The sequence below is a fragment of the Dasypus novemcinctus genome, chromosome 23, assembly GCF_030445035.2.
Source record: "Dasypus novemcinctus isolate mDasNov1 chromosome 23, mDasNov1.1.hap2, whole genome shotgun sequence".
In the NCBI taxonomy this organism is placed as follows: domain Eukaryota; kingdom Metazoa; phylum Chordata; class Mammalia; order Cingulata; family Dasypodidae; genus Dasypus; species Dasypus novemcinctus.
In genome coordinates this window covers 14,073,012-14,093,015 of record NC_080695.1, presented here as the reverse complement: position 1 = coordinate 14,093,015, position 20,004 = coordinate 14,073,012, and the positions used below count along the sequence as shown (strand labels likewise).

Genomic DNA, 20,004 nt, shown 5'->3' with positions numbered 1-20,004 from the left:
CTGATATTAAAATAGCTATGCCAGCTTTCTTTTGGTTAGTGCTTGCCTAGTATATCTTTTTCTTTCCTTTTACTTTCAACTTTTCTGTGACCCTTTGTTTTTAGCTATGTTGCTTGTAAACAACATATAGTTGCATTTTATTGTCATAGTTTATTTTTCTTTTAACTGTAATATTCAGTCTATTTGCATTAATTCCTAATATATTTGAGTTTAACTCTGCCAGCTTACCATATGGTTTCTTTTTGTCTTGCTTGTTGTGGGTTTCTTTTCTTCTCCTTTCTTGTCTTCTTTTGGATTGAGTATTTTTTATTTTCCCATCTCAAGGTCAAATTCAGAGGCCTGCTGGAGTCCTCACACTGGCTCAGGAGTTCTCAATTCCATGTTCAAAGATTTTAGCTAGGTAGCTTGAAATCCACTACGTTGGAAGCATTTATGCCATAGAAAGCATTTATGCCATAAAGGTTACACATAAGAGCTTTTGTCCTCCAGAGAGCTGGTTGTTAAACATTTATCTGCACACCAATAATTAGTACTTTCTCTCCCTTCCTGGATACTTTGCAGGTCTTAGAATTCTTATCCTTCTCCCAAGTTGACATGCTATTCTTGTGCATTTTAATTCTGTAGTAACTATTGTGTCTTTGCTATTTTTTGAAGCTCCTATGTAAGCTTCATGGTGCTTCAACTGGTTCTCCTTTATGTGGTCCTGTCTTCTCATGTACTTGGTTATCAATGTGGTATCTGACATTTTATTTTTAAAATTGCATAGGACTAATTTGAGAACTAAGATGCTTTTCTCTTTGCCCAGGTAAAATATTTTCATTCTCATTTTGCCAGATGATCAAAGATGTTGGCAATCTCCAATCTCCTTAATCTCATTTTAGCATTTGAGATTTTCTGGTCCATCCAGATGACTCAAAGCTGGCCTCCAGGCCTTGGGAAAGCCATTCATCTTCTAATTCAGCCTTACTCACAGAGGGTAACAATTTGGAGTCCCAACCCAAAGCACAAGGATTCACCAGGTCCCCATCTTTGAAGGGTCCTGGATTCCAACTTTTGTCTCTGTAGAGACAAAAGGCTGTCAAAAGAGCTGCTTAGGCTCTCAGCCACCTGTTCTAGAATCAGCAAAGCGCTCTTGGGGAAGAGCAGTCCAAACGCTGAGCTCGTTCTCTGATTTTCACTTTCCTCTGGGATATTGACCTGGTGATATTTATTGCTTTATTATTATCTTTAAGTAGAGGTTTTTAATATTTTGTCCACTTTTCTAGGTAGGAGGGTTTCCATCATCCTCGTCCTCCATTGCCAGAATTATTTGGTTAAGGAACCATTATAAAAAATTACCCTATTTTATTTTGCTAAATCCTATTGCATTAATTATACATTTTAACACATTATTAAATTGTTTATTTACCTTATAGTATATTTGTTGTGTTGTAGAGGAAATACTTAATTCTCTTCCACTGTAGTGCATATCATTGTGTACTGCATACAAACATAATCAATGTGGAGTTCATTAAATGTTAAATAATTAATTAATTAGTGTTTCACATGTTTATATTATGCAGAAGTGTTTGAAAAATTGTTTTATAGGTGTTTAAGAGGCTTTTAGTGGTATTTGGAGAACTTGGTTGGAATTTTTGGACAGCTAGGAACACATTTTTTTGATTTTTTGGGTTTTTTAAAAAGATTTATTTTATCTATTTCTCTCCCCTTCCCCTTGTTGTTTGCTCTCTGTGTCCATTCGCTGTGTGTTCTTCTGTGTCTGCCTGTATGATGAGGCGGCACTGGGAATCTGCGTCTCTTTTTTGTTGCGTCTTCTTCCTGCATCAGCTCTCCGTGTGTGCGGTGCCACTCCTGGGTGGGCGGTGCTTTTTTCATGTGGGGCGCACACCTTGCGCATGGGGCACCCCTACGCGGGGGCGCCCCTGCATGGCACAGCACTCCTTGGATGCCATAGCACTGAGCATGGAACAGCTTACCACATGGGTCAGGGGGCCCTGGGGATTGAACCCTGGACCCTCCATATGGTAGACGGACACTCTATCAGCTGAGCCACATCCACTTGCCTGTTTATTTCTTTTTGAAGTACCAGGGCAGGGGATTGAACCCAGGACCTTGTATGTGGGAAGCTGACACTCAACCACTGAGCTACATTAGCTCCCCTGAGTAGGTTTTTTCTTTTGTGAGCTGTTTGTTTTGTTTTTAGCAGGTATTGGGGATCAAACACAGGACCTCATATGTGGGAAGCAGACATATGTGTAGCTTGAGCTACATCTGCTCCCAACACATTCTTATCTTCTCATTTAAAAAAATGTAATATAGGCACCTGTGATCTGAAACTTTGCTATGCAACGTGTTTTCAGGAATGGATTAACCTGGGATGCCCGCAGTTCTAATTGCAGCATGTAGCATACCTTTGGTTTGTGTATTTATATCACAGATAGCTTTGTGGGCTTCCTAGCCATATCTCACTCCTAAATGAAGATGGTGGCAAAAATCGAGTAAGCCTATACCCAGAGCAAAGTTAACCACTGCAAGGAGTATCTCTCCAAGAACAAATGTAAAGTGAAAGGAAATAATTGCAAGTCTACTGATGATTTCTGTAAAAACACTGAGTGAAATAGCTGGTTTGCTCATGAGTATGACTGTTCTTTTTTTTTTCCTTTTTCTGCTGGTCAAGCCCAGATTCTGCCTCCCAGATTCTGGCTCCCACTCCTCAGGGGTCTCACCTGCTCTTGGTTTCAGTTATCACAAGCCCCTGGCCCTCCCCTCTGCTAGCCCACCTCATTCCTGACTTGATAGTTCTGACTACTACTGAGTTTCTCCACCCCGTGCCTCTTCAGCTGTTACCTCAAGGCAATGCATATGGTGCCTACAGTCAGCATTTCGCATTGCTTCCTACCCTAGGCTTGCACTTCTCTCTCTCCCTTTCAGTTCAAGATATTAGCATCTACCGCATGCTGATTACTGACTCTCAGGCAGATAGTCACCAGGTCATAGCACGCACTACCTTCCTGAAAAGCTCTCAAACCTACAGAAAAGTTGTAAGAATCATACAATGAATATTTACCTAGATTCACTCATTGTTAACCTGGTCATATTTGCTTTACCTCTCATACATAATAGTAATACTAAAAGTAGTTAATATTTGTTGAACCATTTGTAAGTTATAGACATCATGACTCTTCACACCTATATACTTTGGTTTGTGTCTCTGAAGAACAAGCATATAACAGTGATACAATGGTCAGATTCAGGACATTTATCATGAATTCAGTATTATCATTTACTCTAATAAGAATTAACATAAGTTAATTATGTAACTTATGCAAGTTAATTATATAGAGTCATATTCAAATTTCACTAGTTGTTCCAGTGTCCTTTTTTAAGGTTTATTTATTTTTCACCCCTTCCTTGTCTTTTACACTTGCTATACTGGGAACCGATCCTGGGACCTTCCAGAGTGGGAGAGAGGCACTCAATGTCTTGTGCCACCTCAGCTCCCTGGTCTGCTGCATATCTTATTGTCTCTCCTCTGTGTCTCTTTTTGTTGCATCATCTTGCTATGCCAGCTCTCCTGCGCAGGCCAGCTCTCTGCTTGTGCCAGCTCTCTGCTCAGGCCAGCTCTCCACTCGAGCCAGCTCTCCACCAGGCCAGCTTGCCTTCACCAAAAGGCCCAGGGAATCGAACCCTGGACCTCCTGTATGGAAGATGGGAGCCCAATCACTTGAGCCACATCTGCTTCCCTCCAGTTTCCTTAACAGTTTTTTTTTTCAATCCAAAAGCTAATCCCAGATCACTTTGCTACATTTAGTTGTCTTGTTTCTTTAGTCTGTAGTAATCTAGAACAGTTCCTTAGCCTTATTTTCCTTTTATTACGCTGACAATCTTAAAGAGTCCATCAGTTATCTTACAGAATGTTCTTCAGTTTGGGTGAACACTGTCTTAATCAAGTTTTCAAAGTTAACATCACAAGTAATGGGAAACTTGGCATCACATGTCTTCTGATACACAACTTCCTTTATGACATATTCCCACCGGATATGCAGGACCTGAATCGAATCACCAGGAATCCATCAGACAGATCTCCCTCACCGTCAGAATAAAGTCCGTGCTCCATAATGAGTCTACAAGTTCTCTCATGATTTGTTCTCCACCCAGCTTGTCATCTTCATCTTTCACCACAATCTCTGTCAGTGACATCAGTTTATCCACACAACACCTTTTCTCCTTTGCGTCCCTGATTTGGTTCAAGCGGCCCTGGAAAGCTGTGCCATCTCCCAGCCCAGGGGAGGAACCACGATTGGTCCATGGGTAAAGTGGCAGTCCCAGTGCTAACTGGTTTAGGGGTGGGCATGTGACCCATTTCTACCAATCATTACTCAGAAATCTCCAGAGAGGTTTCTGGAAAAATTGATCCTTGATGAGAAGGATGGTGAGAAAGCCTCTATCTTTCTTCTGTCTTGAACACGGCAGTAGGAAGGTATGGTGCTTAGAGCTGTGGCCACTGTCTTTGATGGGCCCAAGAGTGTAGAGTCACAGTGGTGATCGTAAAGGTGGAGACCCCAGTCCTTCACACTGCGCTCATCCTGAAACCGTCAGCAACTGCAGGTTGATGTGTGAGATTAGTAAATGTCTTTTTTTGCTTGTGCCGCTGTTGGCGCAATATGTTGCTGCCTAATACACCTTGACTGCCTCCTCCCCACTCCTGCTTTCTGATCCCTCTTGCTTTCCCTCCCCTAATGACTAGCTCTTGCTAATCCTTAGTCTTCAGCAGAAACATAATTTCCTCCAGGACAGCTTCCTTTACCTTCGGAGACTGGGGTGGGGGCCACTCCTGTAGCATCCTGTACCTCTCCCCGCAATTGTACCTCCCCTTCCTAATTGCCAAGCCTAATTTTCATAATACAGTTTTCCCCCTGCTCTAAATGTCTGGTTATTTTATTGCCTGTATTTAAAAGTTGACTTTTAGAATGTCCAACTTTTAGAAATTTTAGAGAAAAGTTTTATAGAGACTCTGCTTGCAAAGTCATAGAATACATTTTCCATTGGCCTAAACCAGGGTTCAGGAAGGAATAGAAAGACTAATCCCTTATAATAGCCAAAAGGTTCTCTTCCAGCCTGTGGCTTTACCATAAACTCAAGGATGGTCTTTCACAACACATCTCCCGCCTCACTGAGGCTTGTGGGTAGAAAGGTCAGGGAGCATTGTGATGATTTCCTGAGTCCTGGAAATGCCCACATGTGTATTTCATGGGAAAGGTCCAGAACCTACTGAGTTCCCTACAAAGACCCGGATTGGTTTACATATATGTGGAGCTTGAAAATAATTGATGATGCAAGATTCAAAAGCCTTAAAACTAGCTCAAAACATTTAGCAAAAGCATTCAAACAGCTTTCCGTCTATTTACTCAGCAGAACATGGTGCCAGTGCTCTGATTCTAATCATCATGGACACCAACTAATGCTATTGTGCAAGGCTGTGTGTATATCCTTTGAGGCCTTCAATCCACTCTGGAATTACATGGCCTTGAACACAAAGAACATATGTGGCTAAGTGAAGTCCCCTTTCTTATAAATGCTGGCGCAGAAACTTCACCACATCGCACACAAGAAATGTCTAGCTCTGCCATTGACTGACAATGTTGTGCAACGCATCACACTTGTCTACATCCCTGTGCCCCCCCTGCAGAGAGAGGGGCTGCTCTGGAATTCTACAAGTGTGGAGAGACCATGGCGAGGGGGCTGCAGTCCTCCAGGAGACAATGATGAGGTCATAACACCTGATGGAGCGCACTCACACTTCTTTAGTAGACTGACGGGCCTGGCCAAGCCTCTCTGGGAGCACAGAGGGCTGAAGCCCGGGGATGGTGGAAGAGACTGGCAGGGAACTAGCTGTCCTGCTCGTGGGCTCAGTGCCTTGTCTTGTTTAAGCTTCTCATCCCTTTGAGGCAGATGCTGTTGTTATTCCTCAGTTAATAGATGAGGAAACAGGTGAGACGGTTGCGTTGCCCAAGATCACACCACTGGGAAAGTGAATTCCTCTCTGATTTCAGACTGTAAGGATTAGTCTTATTTTATGTTAATACAGAACAAAATAAGGGAAACAATATTGGAGAGAGATTCTGGTTCAGTAATAGGTGGAATTTTTTTTTTTCATTGCAGGAACATATGTGCAACACTAAGTTTCTACTTCAGCCATTTTTAAGTGCATAATTCATTTTTTTGTAAAAATAGAATGAAATTGGGAATAAGTGTTCATATTATTAGAAGATTTTGAAGTCATGGAAACACAATTCATTTTCATGTGCACAATTCACATTCAGTATGTTGCGCTACCTCTGCCACCATCCACCACCAAAGCCCCTTCAATTAGGTGGAACTTAAAAATGAATGGGTTGCCTTTTTTTGAGGTAGTACGGTTCCCATCAAGGGAAGGGTTCAAGTGAAAGGTGGTTGGCCAGTTTTTTTCAGGAATGTGATGGAGAGGAATCCCTAACTGGTTGAGAGCTGGATGAGATGCTCTCTGAATGCCCCTTCCAGCCCTAAAATTTGAATACTGTATAATCCTTTGATTCTGTGGTTTAGTCTCCCCAGAAATCCACACATGCTGCAGTTGGAGACCCTGCCACCAGAGGGCAGTGTTTTCACATCTGGTCCAGTCGCAAGGGAGGAACAAAACAAGGTCCCCTTAGGAGCTGCCAGGAGAGCGCCAAGTCTGGAACCATCACAAGGGAGATGTGACCCCGTGTGAAGGTGGATCCACCAAAGAAATACTAGCAGCCCTCCTCCCATGACCCCGAATAACAGACTCTACTTGGATTTTGTCTCCAAGTGGATTGGAGAGCAGGTAAAGTGTTGCTGGCCAAAGGGAGACATGCCATTTCCAGAGAGCCAGGGCAGCGTGGGCCCTGAGGGCCGTGAACTGGCACGGAGCCCTCGCGCAGGGCACTGCCCTGCCCTGACGGTCCTAAGACTGGGGGAAGGTTGAAGGACCCAGAACCGTTCAGCCTGGAGGAGAGAAAACTTGGAGGGACCTGAGACCTGTTTTCCAGGAAGGTTGTTCTGGAGGGCCCTGGGCATCAAAAGCAGGGGCCAGGTGTCAGCTTGGTCTGTCAAAGGCGGGAGACCTCCTTGGGAGGCAGTGAGTTCTCCATCACTGGTTCACTCCATAAAGGTTCACCCGCCCACTTCAGGCCTGGCTCCACCGAGGAGCTGCGGACACAGCAGTGAACAAAGCACACCAAACTGCCTGCCCTCCCGCAGCTGACCTGCCACGTCCGAACCTGCTGGGAGGTGCTGAAGCGGAGGCTGCAGGGGCCATGTGGGTGGTCATTCTGGCTGGATCTTAACGTCCCTTCTGACCTGACAGCCTCGGGTTCCACAATTCCCTTCTGTCTTCATTTTTCTGATAGACCCTCTCAAAATTTGGAAAGAACCTCACCAAGGTTGCACCGTTTTCCGGTTCCCAATAGAAACAAGCGCCGTGAATTAGGATCTAGGGACACGACCAAACTCTGAGATACTGTAATGATAAACATTGCCTTTGGGAAGTGGATGTGGCTCACCTGATAGAGTGTATGCCTACTTGAACCCTGGACCTCCTTGACCCGTGTGGAGCTGGCCCATGAGCAGTGCTGATGCATGCAAAGAGTGCCGTGCCACGCAGGGGTGTCTCCCACGTAGGGGAGTCTCACACACAAGGAGTATGCCCCGTAAGGAGAGCCATCCCACGTGAAAAAAGTGCAGCCCACCCAGGAGTAGTACCTCATACATGGAAAGCTGATGCAGCAAAATGATGCAACAAAAAAGAGACACAGTTTCCCAGTGCAGCTGACAAGAGTACAAGTGGACACAGAAGAACACACAGCGAATGGACACAGAGAACAGACAATGGGGGAGGGGAGAGAAATAAATAAAATAAATCTTTAAAACAAAAACAACCAGAAAACATTGACTTTGGAGCTGGAAGCCTTAGAAAAATCAAACTCTTCAGTTGAGAACACACTCAGTCCAGCCAGGTCTATTTTTCATGTTTCTTTTATTTAAGCTATATGAGGACAAGTTAAGCCTGTCCAGGAGGAGAATTGTTTCTAGAGGACAGCCAGGTCACACACATGACACGTTCTGTCCTTGACATAAGCATGTAGGATCTCAGCTAAAACAGACCCCAAGCTACTGCCATCCGCCTCTGAGCCCTCCCACGCTGGCACTTACGCCCTCAAGCCGTCCTCCCCAGAGCGCTCCTCGCTCTTCGGTGCCTGTCTCTCTGTCTCACACTTTCCTTCACATGGTGAACATTCTCAGAATAGATCCAGTTTTCCATTTTCATATCTTCTTCCTCTGTGGGCTGCTGCTGAGCTCTGTGTCACCCTGGAAGAAAGGAGAGAAGTTGAGAAAGTCCACATGGGCTCAAGCGGGGATTTCTGACATCGTTGCCCCCTTCTTTCTAGGAAGACAGCACCCCAGAGGCCCGGGCTGCTTCCTCATGATGTCGCCTTCGAGTCATCCCTGGCTCGTTCTGCATGACGTTGTCAGAGTTTTGAGATGATGCCTTCTTTGGGCTTGACCTGCCTACCTGGGCCTGAAAGCTATGCAGCCATCCAGAGAGTCAGGTGCAGGCCTCTGGGATGCTGTGCCCAGGTGAGCCTCGCCCACGGCGCCTTGTGCAGGGCAAGGAGGCTGGCTTAGCTGGTGTGACCTGAGCGTCTTCCCAAGAAGGAAAAGCTGCTGCCTGGCACATCCCACAGATGGATTGTGAGGATGAGCAGTATTTCACTGGAGCTTCTGGAACCCTTGCCCCCACTAGGGCCCTCTCCAGCCTCACCCCTGCAGACCCTGCTAGCTTCCTCTTCCTCTACTGTCCAACTCTCCCGCCTCGTCCTGGGCCCCTCTGCTCCAATCATGCTGCACCCTTGTGCGAATCCCTCCTCTGCACTTTTGCTTATCCCTGCAATTCCCTTCTCTCCTCTGTCTGGTGAAGGATCCATTTTATTCATTCCTTTTGGTTGCCAATCTGAAGGAGATGGATGCTTTTGGAAAAGACACCGATCGTCCACTGGGATGTCCTGGCAGCGTCAGCCACTGTAAACATTCCTAAAAACTTCCTCTCCATTCCTGGGCTTATGCTGGCAGGGACAGGTAACAAACGGGACCCCACCTTATGCAGCGCTGCGGGGGAGCACGTACAGGTCGTGTCCTCTGTGGAGCTGCTCCCCCCCGCCCCCTCGGGCTGAACCCGTCGCTTCTCCTCTGTGCTCCCATCCCCTGAGATGCAATCACCATGACCTGGAACGCTTGCCCACAGCCGTGGGCACATCTACCCCCCACCCACCCCCCAGGTCCTGAGCTCCGTGAGGGAGGACCTTTCTTATCCATCTCTGTACCCCAGAGCAAGGGCTGGCCCAGCCCATATTCAGAACTCAGTAAATATTTGCAGGACTACGTAATATTTCTCGTGGGAGAGCTGAACTCTGTGGCTAGTGAGCAAGAAGTCAGGGCCCTGGCTCAGATGTGACCCATGCAGTTGTTTCCTGAAAGCATCCCTTGGCCCCGATGGCATATCTACCCTGTGACCGACAGTGGAAACAGGATGAAAGAGTGAAGGTGGAGCGGGCACGGAGAGCAGCAGGACCAGCGGCGTGGAGCCGAGCCACAGTGTGGCGGAGCGGCTGGACCAGGGCCGGGGGCCCAGGAATAAACGGGCGTCTAGCAGTCCCGGCCTGGACCGCTCTCAAAGGCCTCTAGTCCCGGAGGCGAAGACTCAGCAGGTGCAGCGGCCCCGGTTCCCTCCAGAGCCTGGGTGCTTTTTTGTTTTCTCCCTAGGAAAACGTAAGGAAAGGCTCGGCTTGAATTCCGAGGTCAGCGGGTTATCACAGTTGGTAAAACCCAGGCTGGCGGGCAGCCTCGGGAAGCAGAGCAGGAAGTGAGCGGCGGAAGCGCACCCTGGCTGAGCACTGGCTCGGGAGACCCTAAACAACTGCCTGCACCTGCCTTGGACTCCAGGAGCCCCGGCCTGAGTGAATCCTCGATTTTGAGCTGTGCTGGTTAGTCCCCAATGGGGCAGCCCTATCAGTCTTTGCAGCCATGACAAGCTGGAGTCGCTTTTCTCTAGCCCAGGGCTTGTGACCTTGGGCATGTCCCTGGACTTCCCGAGCTTATTGCCCTTCCCTGACAGGGCTCTTTCCACTACCTCACAGGGAAATAAGACATGAAAACCCTGTCTGCAGGCCCGGCTCTGCACATAGGCGGAACCTCTGCCCCCCCGGCTTCTGTAAGAGGAGGTTTCCGCTCATGCTTCTCACACTCGGCCTGCAGCTGACGTACCCGGAGGCGCCGCTGGACCTCCTGTTCGGGCCCCCCCCCCCCCCCAGCTCCTGGTTCAGCAGGTCCCAGGCGAGGCCTAAGGAGTCTCATTCCTAACCAGTGGCCAGGTGGCGCTGTGTTGTTTATTCAGGGGACCACATTTGGGGAACCATGCTCTAGAATGATCTCTTCTGCCGTTCTCCTTACCTTTCCCTGGCTCCTCTCCATGGGAAGAGGAGTGGCTGAGCCTGTGTTTGGAAGAAGGAACCAGAAGGTGGGGCTGAGCCCCCTCTGGTCTCTCCTCTTGTTTTTGTTTTTTTTATTTTTTTTATTTTTTTATTTTTTTAATTTTTTTTATTTTATATATTTTTTCTCCTCTTGTTTTTTGTTTTTTCTTTACTTTTTTTTTCTTTTTCTTTTTGGAGCTCTCCTTTTGTATCTACCCACAGATGAGTCCCGGTCCTTCCTTTCCTTGGAGAAGGGGCTGCTCCCCAGAAAGCTGACCTGCAGTTGTTCAGTTCTGTGCGTACATTTAATTCTGGGGTACAGTGTCAGGATGTCCATGGTGGATACCCATTAAAGCCACATCCTTGATCTAGACTTATAGCATAATCAAACCTGTATTCTGACTTTTTTTGTCTCCTGTATTTTTTTCTCACTTGGTTTTGAATTCAGAAGAACAAAAAAGGGACTATTTTAAGTCACCCCTCTAAAATTCCCATCTGCACTTAGTGCTCGATAAATGGCAGCTGCAATTATCCTCCTCCCCCTCCTCATTATTAATGTTAGAACCCTGAATCCACCCAGTATTGGTGGGATACTCAGTATCGACAGAATCACGAGATTGTGGGGACTGTGACTGAGGAGCTCACTGCCAGGCTCGCGGAAGCCCGCGCGGTTCTCCAGCGACAACACCCGCAACCGAGCACCCGTGGGCCGAGCCTGGCGCTGGGGCCGTGGGAGCGCCAGGCAGCACCGACAGGGAGCCTGCCCTCGGAGGGCGTCCGGTGCGACACAGACCCCAAGCACCAGCCCTCGCGATGTGGGTGCACAGCGTCGTGCCCGAGGACTGCAAGGACCCCGAGGGGCAGGGCCCGGGGTTCCCATGGCACGAGTCCAAGGCACGGCAGAACCGGGGCGCTGGGGAGCCCAGAAGGAGGAAGGAGCGAAGCAGGTGCAGGGCAGGAGAGCTTGGCGCGTGGGCGCCCACGCCTGCCAGCTGCGGCTGAGGGCCTCCTCGGAAAGGGCTTTGGAGGAGCCCGTCTTGGCCGCCTGGATGACCTCCACCGAGGCCAGGCCCTTGCCGGCCCCGCGGTGCCTGGTGCACAGCTTGTCCACGGTGGTCTCCGCCCCGCCCGCCCGCCCCGCAGCGCCATCCAGCTCGGGTACCGTCTTCCTGTATCAAGCCCAGGTCTGGTTGACCTGTTCCTCCTGCCAGAAAGGCATGGCGGGAAACGGGCCCTCAGCCTGGCTCGCGCTTTTCACCACTTACACACGGGTGTGCGAAGGGTCCAGCCATTCCACGAGGCTTGCCCAAAACACAGCAGTCCCGGGGCACCGTCTTCTGCTCCCACCAACAACCGCCTTCAACCCTTTCAGCCGATTCTCCTTGGCCTTATGCCCACATCGCTGAACAGAACGTGCTCCTATCGCTGTTTCTGTAATTTCTGGATTTGGGTGGTATGTATGGGTGCCCGGCTATGGAAGATGAGGACCTAGTGCTTTCCCCACCCCCTGCCACCATTCCCCATCCACTCATCTCCCCAAAATAGTTAGAGTGTAATTTTGACTAGAACAATATTTACTGTAATCCTGGCTTTTATCAAGCCTTTCGGGAAGGGCGTTGGGTGATTGCGTGGCTTATGGACACATTGTGGTGGCCCAGAGCTGGGAGCAAACGATGGCAGAGTCAGGTATCTATTTCCTGGGGACCAGGTGGACCTGAGGTCCCAGGATGAGGCTTGAAACCACCGTCTCCCAACAATCTAACCTTGGCTTTGACGTTTGCTAACCTAACACAGCAGAACCCCGGTCTGGATGTTTCTTCACCTACAAGATGGAGTAATAACCTCTGCCCTCCTGCCTCAGTGTGAGAAGATGAACTAAGGGAAGGTTCTTGGCCAACAGTGCCACCCACAAGGAGCAGCTATCCCTGCTGCAGGCCAGGGCCGGTGAAAGCAGAGCAGAGGCAACCAGAACTTTCCTGGGGTTTGGCTTGCACCCCGCTGCAGTTACATTAGTTAAGGTGGGTGGTCTCGGGAGAGAGTCTCATTGTTCCCTGTCATTTTCTTTGTGAAATGTTGGGTCCCCTTCACGATAGCAAGGACAAGGTGCGGCGGATACAAGGCTGGCAGGCATCAGCTTCTGGCCAAGGCTTTCCTTCCCTGTGGTTAATTCCAACCGCAGCCGACCCCCTGGACTGGGAAGCAAGAGGGAGGGGGCAGGAGGGGCCACGCGGCCCGCGCCCACCGCCTCCTTAACCTGCTGCTTGCACACCTTCAGCTTGTTCTGCAGCTTCTCCGCCAGCTCCTGCCCGCGCTGCTTGGTCTTGTGGTCCTCCTCTGTCTGGAAGACCAGCTCTTGGAGCCGGCGCTCATTCTTGCACAACGTCTTCACCGTCTCTACATGATGTTTCTGCTCGCCATCCCGTTCCATCTCTAATTCCTTGATCTGAGGTGGAAGAGAGGAATACACCTGCATGACCGCGTGCTTTTGAAGTGCACTGGCCTTGGGCAGGGGCGTTGGGGCCCTGGTGTCCGCTTCCTGCCCAGGCATGAGTGAGCAGAAGCCTGGACAGGGCACTTGGGCCAGCTCCACCTTCTGTGGCTGTGTGGTGGGTGCCAGGCAGTTCCCTTTCCCGGAGCCCCAAGATCCCTCCTCTCAGAACTGGGGGAGGCAGTGAGTCAGGCAAGGTGACAGAACCTTCAGGTTCCTTCCAGCTCTGACATTCCATGAAATAAAGACTAAGGCTTGTTTTCTTCGTGCAAATAGTGAGAGAGAGAAGTCAGGCTGGGGAGGAAGACATATTGGGCAGAATTACTGAGGGAGGAACTGCTCTGCTTCGGGGCCCAAAATATTCTGGTGGGAGAGGAGGGGAGGAGGAGAGAAGAGCCCTTTGGAGAAATAAGTCAGAGCTGTTGCCTCCGTCTTCTTTTCTTTCCTGGCATCGGCGTGACCCAATCCTCATCAAATGCAGGGCGTGTTTTTCCTGGAAAACTCACAGCCCCAGCCAGATCTCCTTGGCTCACCTGTGGCCTCTTTCAACTGTGCCCTCACCCTGGCCTCCAGCTTCACGATCGCGTGCTTGCGCCCCTTGAGAGCCAGCCGCGCGGCCTCCTCCACCTTGGCCCGCAGGTCTTTGATGGTGACCTTGTAGTTCCTGATTTTCTCCAGGTGCATGCAGTGGTGCTGCTCTTGCCGGAGCTCTCCCGCCATGCGGGCGGCCTGGCGGAGGGGAGGAGAGCAGGGGCGGAGCCGGACGCCCACCCAGGCTCCTACGGCCTTTGGGAGAGGAGGACCCTTGGAGGCGGTTTCTGGGAACCAGGGGTTGAGGAGGGGACCCTCGCTGCGCTGCTGGGGCTGGAGGGTGTCCTCGGATGGACAGGCGGGGGGGCAGCTCACACACGCACGAACTGGCCTCCCTCTTCCAGGGACCCCCACCAGCCTGTTCCACTCAAGCCTAATTCTTTGCTGCTCCCTCTGTAAAGGGCACATGGCAGAGAAATGCCCAGAACGTGGAGTTGAAAGACCCCGGGCCACCTCCAGCCACCGTGCGGCCTCTGCAACAAATATTCACGGAGGGGCTGCTAGTAACCGGCCCAGTCTCCGCTCTCATGACGTTGCACCAAATCAGCCCAAACAACGTTCCTGTCCTTGGGAATTTCAATCAAGTGGGAGGTGCCTGACAATAAAAACCTGTATGCCCTGGGGTCCAACGCAGGAGAAACCGTATCCACTGCTCCAGGGGAGGCCCCAGAGGGCCGCACTCATTCTGCCTGGCTCCCATCATTCCTTTGCTCCCCTTTCCACAAGGCTGGGTGGAGGCTGCCCTTGCCAGAAAGCATCTCGGTGGCTCCTGGACCGGGTCCCTGGCCGCCTGCCCTAGTCTTTCACATGCTCACGTGGTCACTCCCTTCCTGCACGTGTTTGGCTTCTCTGGAGCAGGGACCGCATCCCACCAGCCGGGGCAGGGTGCCGCGACTCCTCAGTGTCTTGCTTGGGGGAGGGGGGGTGGCCCTCCCTGCCTCTGCTGGCCTGGCCCTGGGCACACCCATCGTGCCCAGGAGCTTCCCACCCACAGCGGCATGACACCCGCTTAGGCCCGTCGCGGCGTTCTTGGCCCTCTCGTTGGCCGCGTGGCCCTCACTGATGAGCCCCCCATCTCGTTGGAGATGCCCTGGAGGTCGGACTCCAGCTGGCGCTTGCCCACCAGGAGGCTTTGGTTCTGGGGGAGAGAACCCAGACAGCTCTCTGAGCCAGGAGTCTGCACGAACCTTCCTGTAGTAAAGAAAAGGACCCGCCCCAGACAGGCTTCCCAGACCCCGCCCCCAACAGGGAGTGGATGGCCCGGGGCCCTTTGCTGGGGTGAGGGTCTCTCTCCTGCATTCCCGCCCCGGGTTTTACAGCAGCGCTTGCTTGCCTCTTGGGTAGCCCAGGAAGAGCATCACAAAGGCCTGGGGGGAATGGCAGCTGTGGGGCGATCTGGAGCTGGGATACCCCAGCCTCAAGCCCCAGCGCTTCCACCTCCTTGGACAAATTCCTCACCTGTCTGAGCTTTGGTCTAATCTATAAAATGGGTTGGAATGCTTCCACCGCCCTTCCCATTTTCTCTTTTGGTGCGTTCCCACATGAGGATACGTGGGAAAGGCTCTGGGAGAGCACGTGGTAAAGGCACGCCCTGGGAGCCGTAAACAGCTCTGGTGTGCACGGCCGACGTGGGTCCCAGCTCGTGACCGTGGATCAGCTCTCAAGCCAGGATTTTATGTGTAAGATGAATGTCAGACTATGGAATATTCTAGTTCCCTTTCATTTCTAAAGTTCTATATCGTCGGCTACACTGGGGATACATCATCAAACCTCCTGAGGCTTCTAAAAATATAGATTCCCAGACGTCCACCCCATAGCCCCATTGGATCAGAATCTCTAGGGGAAGGTTTTGAGTAACTATCTTTGAAAAGCCTGTAGATGGGACAGATGCAGGACATTATATACCCTGCCATAACCCCCCAAGTGGACTGGGGGAAGAGTGTAAAACTACAGTGTAAACTATCATCCATGCGATGCAGCAGTGCTCTGAAATGTATTCACCAGATGCAATGAATGTGCCACAATGATGAAAGAGGTTGTTGAAATGGAAGGAGTGGGGTGGGTGGGGAGTGGGGTATATGGGAACCTCTTATATTTTTTTGTTTTTAAATTCACTCCCTTCCTCTTTTGAAAAAATTTTATCCCTTCCCCTTGCAGCTTGCTTGCTGTTTTCTGTGTCCATTTGCTTTGTGTTCTTCTGTCTATATTTATTTTTATTTATTCCCCCTCCCTTGCAGCTTGCTTATTGTCTGCTCTCTGTGTCCATTTGTTATGTGCGCTTCTGTGTTTTTACTTGTCTCCCTTTTATAACTTGTCACCTTGCTGAGTTGGCTCTCTGTGGCGCTTGTGGGCCGGTGGCTCTCTGCAGTGCGCGGGCGAGCCTGCCTTCACAAGGAGGCCCCAGGACGCGAACCCAGGGCCTCCCATATGGTAGACGGGAGCCCAGCTGATTGGGCCACAGCTGCTTCCCTCTTATATTTTTAAATATAACATTTTGTGTGATCTATGTATCTTTTTAAAAAAAAGAATAAAAATGTTTCATTAAAAAAACCACACCTGCAGGTAAGCTCTGAGGATCTGCCACAAGGCAGGCACTGCCTGGCCCTGAGTCTGAGGGAAGCCCACGTGGTGTGGGGACTGTGCCAGCCTCTCCCCACCCCCAGCATAAGGCCACGCGGCACGGGCCCCAGGGAGCTGCCACTGTGCTGCCTGCTGTTGCCTTTCCTGGACATCACCCTTCCCGGGTGTTAGCCCTCCCAGATGTCACTTTTCCTGGACATTGTCCTACCTGGATGTGGACCTCATGGTGCCGCTCACTGATCTCTACCCCCTCCTGCTCCAGCAGCTTGCGGGAGTGCTCGCTGCCCTCCTCCAGCTCCGTCTGCTGCAGGCTCAGGCACCGCTCCTGCAGGTTGTGCTGCTCGTGCAGCGTCTCGTGCTGCACCTGCAGGTCTTCGGGGGCGAGAGCTCGCAGCCCAAGCCCCGTGACCACCGCAGACCAGGCTCGGCAGGGAGCTGGGGGTGTGACGGGGAGGCGGGGGCCACAGGGGACAGAGTGAGGCGCAGACTTGCTCCCGGGCAGTTCCCAGTCTGGCTGTAGCCTAGCTGGGCCGGGACCTGGGTGTCCCAAGGGCTTGTCCAGCAGGCGGTCAGCATGGGGTCCTCGCAATGGCAGAGCTGCTTCCGGCAGAGCCTCTCAGGGAGGCCTGCGCTCCCCGCTGGCTAGTCCCCGTCCCCCTTCCGTATTCTAGTTCTCCAGAGCATGCATCACCATTCTTAACAATGCAGTGTGGCCTGCTGTCTCTCTGCGGCCCCTGGGCCTGTTTTGGCCACTCTTGTTCCCCTGGCACCTAAAACCGTGCCTGGGTGGGGCAGGCTGTAAGTGGGCATGTGGCGAAGGCACGTGCCCAGCTGTGTGTGCTTCAAGGCCAGCTCCAGGACGGAGGGCTATAAAGGGGGCGTCAGCTCCATTTGCACTTACTTCTTCAGGTGAGTGGCGGGTACACGGATGTTTGTTATGTTCCTTATTTTTCTATGTCTGAAATAGTTGATAAAACATTAAAAATGATTTAAGGGACGCGGACTTGGCCCAGTGGTTAGGGCGTCCGTCTACCACATGGGAGGTCCATGGTTCAAACCCCGGGCCTCCTTGACCCGTGTGGAGCTGGCCCACGCGCAGTGCTGATGTGCACAAGGAGTGCCCTGCCACGCAGGGGTGTCCCTGCGTAGGGGAGCTCCACGCACAAAGAGTGCGCCCCATAAGGAGAGCCGCCCAGCGCGAAAGAAAGTGCAGCCTGCCCAGGAATGGTGCCGCACACACGGAGAGCTGACACAGCAAGATGACGCAACAAAAAGAAACACAGATTCCCGTGCTGCTGACAACAACAGAAGCGGACAAAGAACACGCAGCAAATAGACACAGAGAAGAGACAACTGGGGCGGGGGGGAGAAGGAGAGTGAAAAAAAAAATGATTTGAAAAGTCAAGGCAGGTCCAACTTCCTATTTTCCTCCTTTCTTCCGTTTCCAGTTGTCCAGGATATGGACTTTGGCAGAGGGGCCTCTCATTTATACCATCCAACGTCGCCGGCTCCCTGGGACAGTCGGCCAGCAGGTTCATGTGCTCATTCCTTCATCCTGGCTGAAGACACGGGGGAAGTCAGCCCCCTAAGCCTGTGGGGACAGCCGGCTTGGGGATTAGGTCCTCCTCCCCTGCAGACTGCTACCTTGACTTGCTGCTGCAGCCTCTGCAGTGCCTTCACGAGTTCACTGTTGTTCTGGTTGGCATGGTCCAGTTGGATTTCCATCTCATTCAGGTCTGTCTCCATCTTCTTCTTGAGCCAAAGCACCTCTGCCCGGCCCTTGGCCTCCACCTCCAGTCTGGCCTACAAGGACTCTAGGGCCTGCTGGTGGTTCTTCCTGCCAGTTCAAGCAAAGAAGACCCCAGGCCCCTGGGCATGCTGTTCAGTCTGCGCTAACCCTCTCTGGGTAAGAGGCCTCTGCGCATCAGCATGGCACAGCCACCCTGAAATTCAACACACTGCATCTTTCCTTAAAGCATCTGAGTGGGTGAGCATCAACCACACTTGGGCAAAACAGAGGGAAACTCCTATTTATTGAATTTCTACCACGTGTCTTATGTGGTCTCAATTAACTTAGCATGCAGAACAGCCCTGCCATGAAACGGAGGCTCTGAGATGTTAAAAAAACAGGTCAGAGGTGGGCCTGCTCTTCGTTCTCAAAGTTCTGAAACTTCGGGCTTGAGTCTCATCAGCAGCATCTGTCGTCTTCTACCACTTGTCTTCACATTCTGGTCTCACAAAGGGACAAGGAGTTTAAACGATGCTTTAGGATTCGGTAAGCTCTGCTCTTGCTGCTCCTCCCTCTTGTTTCGGTATCTCCTCATGTGTGGGCATTTGAATTCCTGGTTCGGACTCACTGCTACGCACGGTTCCTTCCTGGAATTCCACGGCCTGGACGTCTTCCTTCTCTCACAGTCCGCCGGTATCTGGGGCCTCTTGGGTGAAGGCTCCTGAGGCCTCAGTACCTTCCAGGGCTGAGTGTTGGTGCTCAGGCTCATCAGTGGGATCCCCTTGCTCACCGTCTTTGGGTTCAAGGGCTGCCTCCTCTTTTCTTTCTCCTACCGTGGTACTCACACCATCTTCTGGCACAGACTCTGGTCCAACTGCATCTCCGTTTTCCTCTGCGGGGGGCGGGCCGTTCAGGCTGCTCATCGCTGACCTGGTCACCGGCGTGCTCTCCATCAGCAGTCGTCGTTTTTTTAGAAGCCTCCCTCCCGCCTGTGCAAATGCCAGCGTGGGTTTGGCCCGCCGTGGTGAGCGCTACTGCCTCCTCTTCTCTGACGGTCTATTTTTCCTAATGTGTAAGGAATTGTGCAGTGCAGTCCGTGCCTTTTTACTACACAGCTGATCATGGGGCACACAGCCATGGGGGTAGCTCAAGGAAGCGTCACTCCTCAGCTAGAGCCTGAGAACACAGAGCTTCCAAGAAATGACGTTCCTGATCAGAAGCTACCATGCCACCTTTAAAATCCACTAATGATCAGGTCAACTTAGCGTTACTCTGAAATTGGTCACTTTCCTAATACGCACAGTGCGCTAAAATCAAGCATTTTTGAAACGTACAGAAGGTCTGGGTGTTAGTTAAGTTTTTCTTTTCAGCCCAATGGAGGTTGAAAGGAAGTTTTTTCAGTAGCAGGCAAACTTAAGCCTTCGCCTCCTGATTGTCACGGTGGTTTGGGCAGACGGCAGGGCTTAATCTTGAAGCAGAGATGTTTTTCATGTTCTGGAGAAGAGAACTGACTGTTGTAAGTTTTTCGGTTCACTCTGAAATCTGGCTCACATTCACAAACACAGCATGAAACGAGGCAGGTTCTTTATAAGATAGAATTTTGATAGATGCTGGATTGTGTCTGCGCCATATTATGCCCACTTCTTTTACGAACAATGTTGCATTATGTTCATTTGGATAAACTATGATTTGACAAACAATTTAAATGAAATATTTGCTTCACTTAAAAAAAAACAACGAAAAAAAAACCCATGCCAGAATCCACCCATTTAGCCCACAGGGGAGCCAGGATTCACTAGGTCCCGTTTCTTCCATGTAGGCTTAGGCCATATAAGTTGGGTTTGTATCTCTCTTCAAAACAACCCTTATTAACTGAGTGCATTTAATATCTAATAATTATATTGTAATCAGCATAATACATATTTCCATAGGGGAGCAGGTGGAGGTCAGTGGTTGAATGCCTGCTTCCCGGGCGTGAAGTCCTGGATTGAATCCCCGGCACCACCTTAAAATAAATAAATATTCCCATAAATTCCCTGTAGCAGTTTGATATTGTTTATGAACTCCAAAAAGAGATATTGATCGCA

General features: G+C 50.6%; 1 protein-coding gene across 1 annotated transcript in view; it reads right to left on the bottom strand.

Annotated features, from left to right (window-relative positions):
• Positions 1-9,705: 9,705 nt before the first annotated feature.
• Positions 9,706-20,004, bottom strand: part of MYH16 (myosin heavy chain 16) — a 65,838-nt gene continuing 55,539 nt past the window's right edge. Inside the window, 9 exon segments of the mRNA XM_071211459.1 lie at positions 9,706-9,740; positions 11,175-11,250; positions 11,515-11,733; positions 12,772-12,972; positions 13,579-13,748; positions 14,624-14,683; positions 14,686-14,746; positions 16,397-16,575; positions 17,823-18,025. Coding sequence (XP_071067560.1) covers positions 9,706-9,740; positions 11,175-11,250; positions 11,515-11,733; positions 12,772-12,972; positions 13,579-13,748; positions 14,624-14,683; positions 14,686-14,746; positions 16,397-16,575; positions 17,823-18,025 — 1,204 coding nt within the window.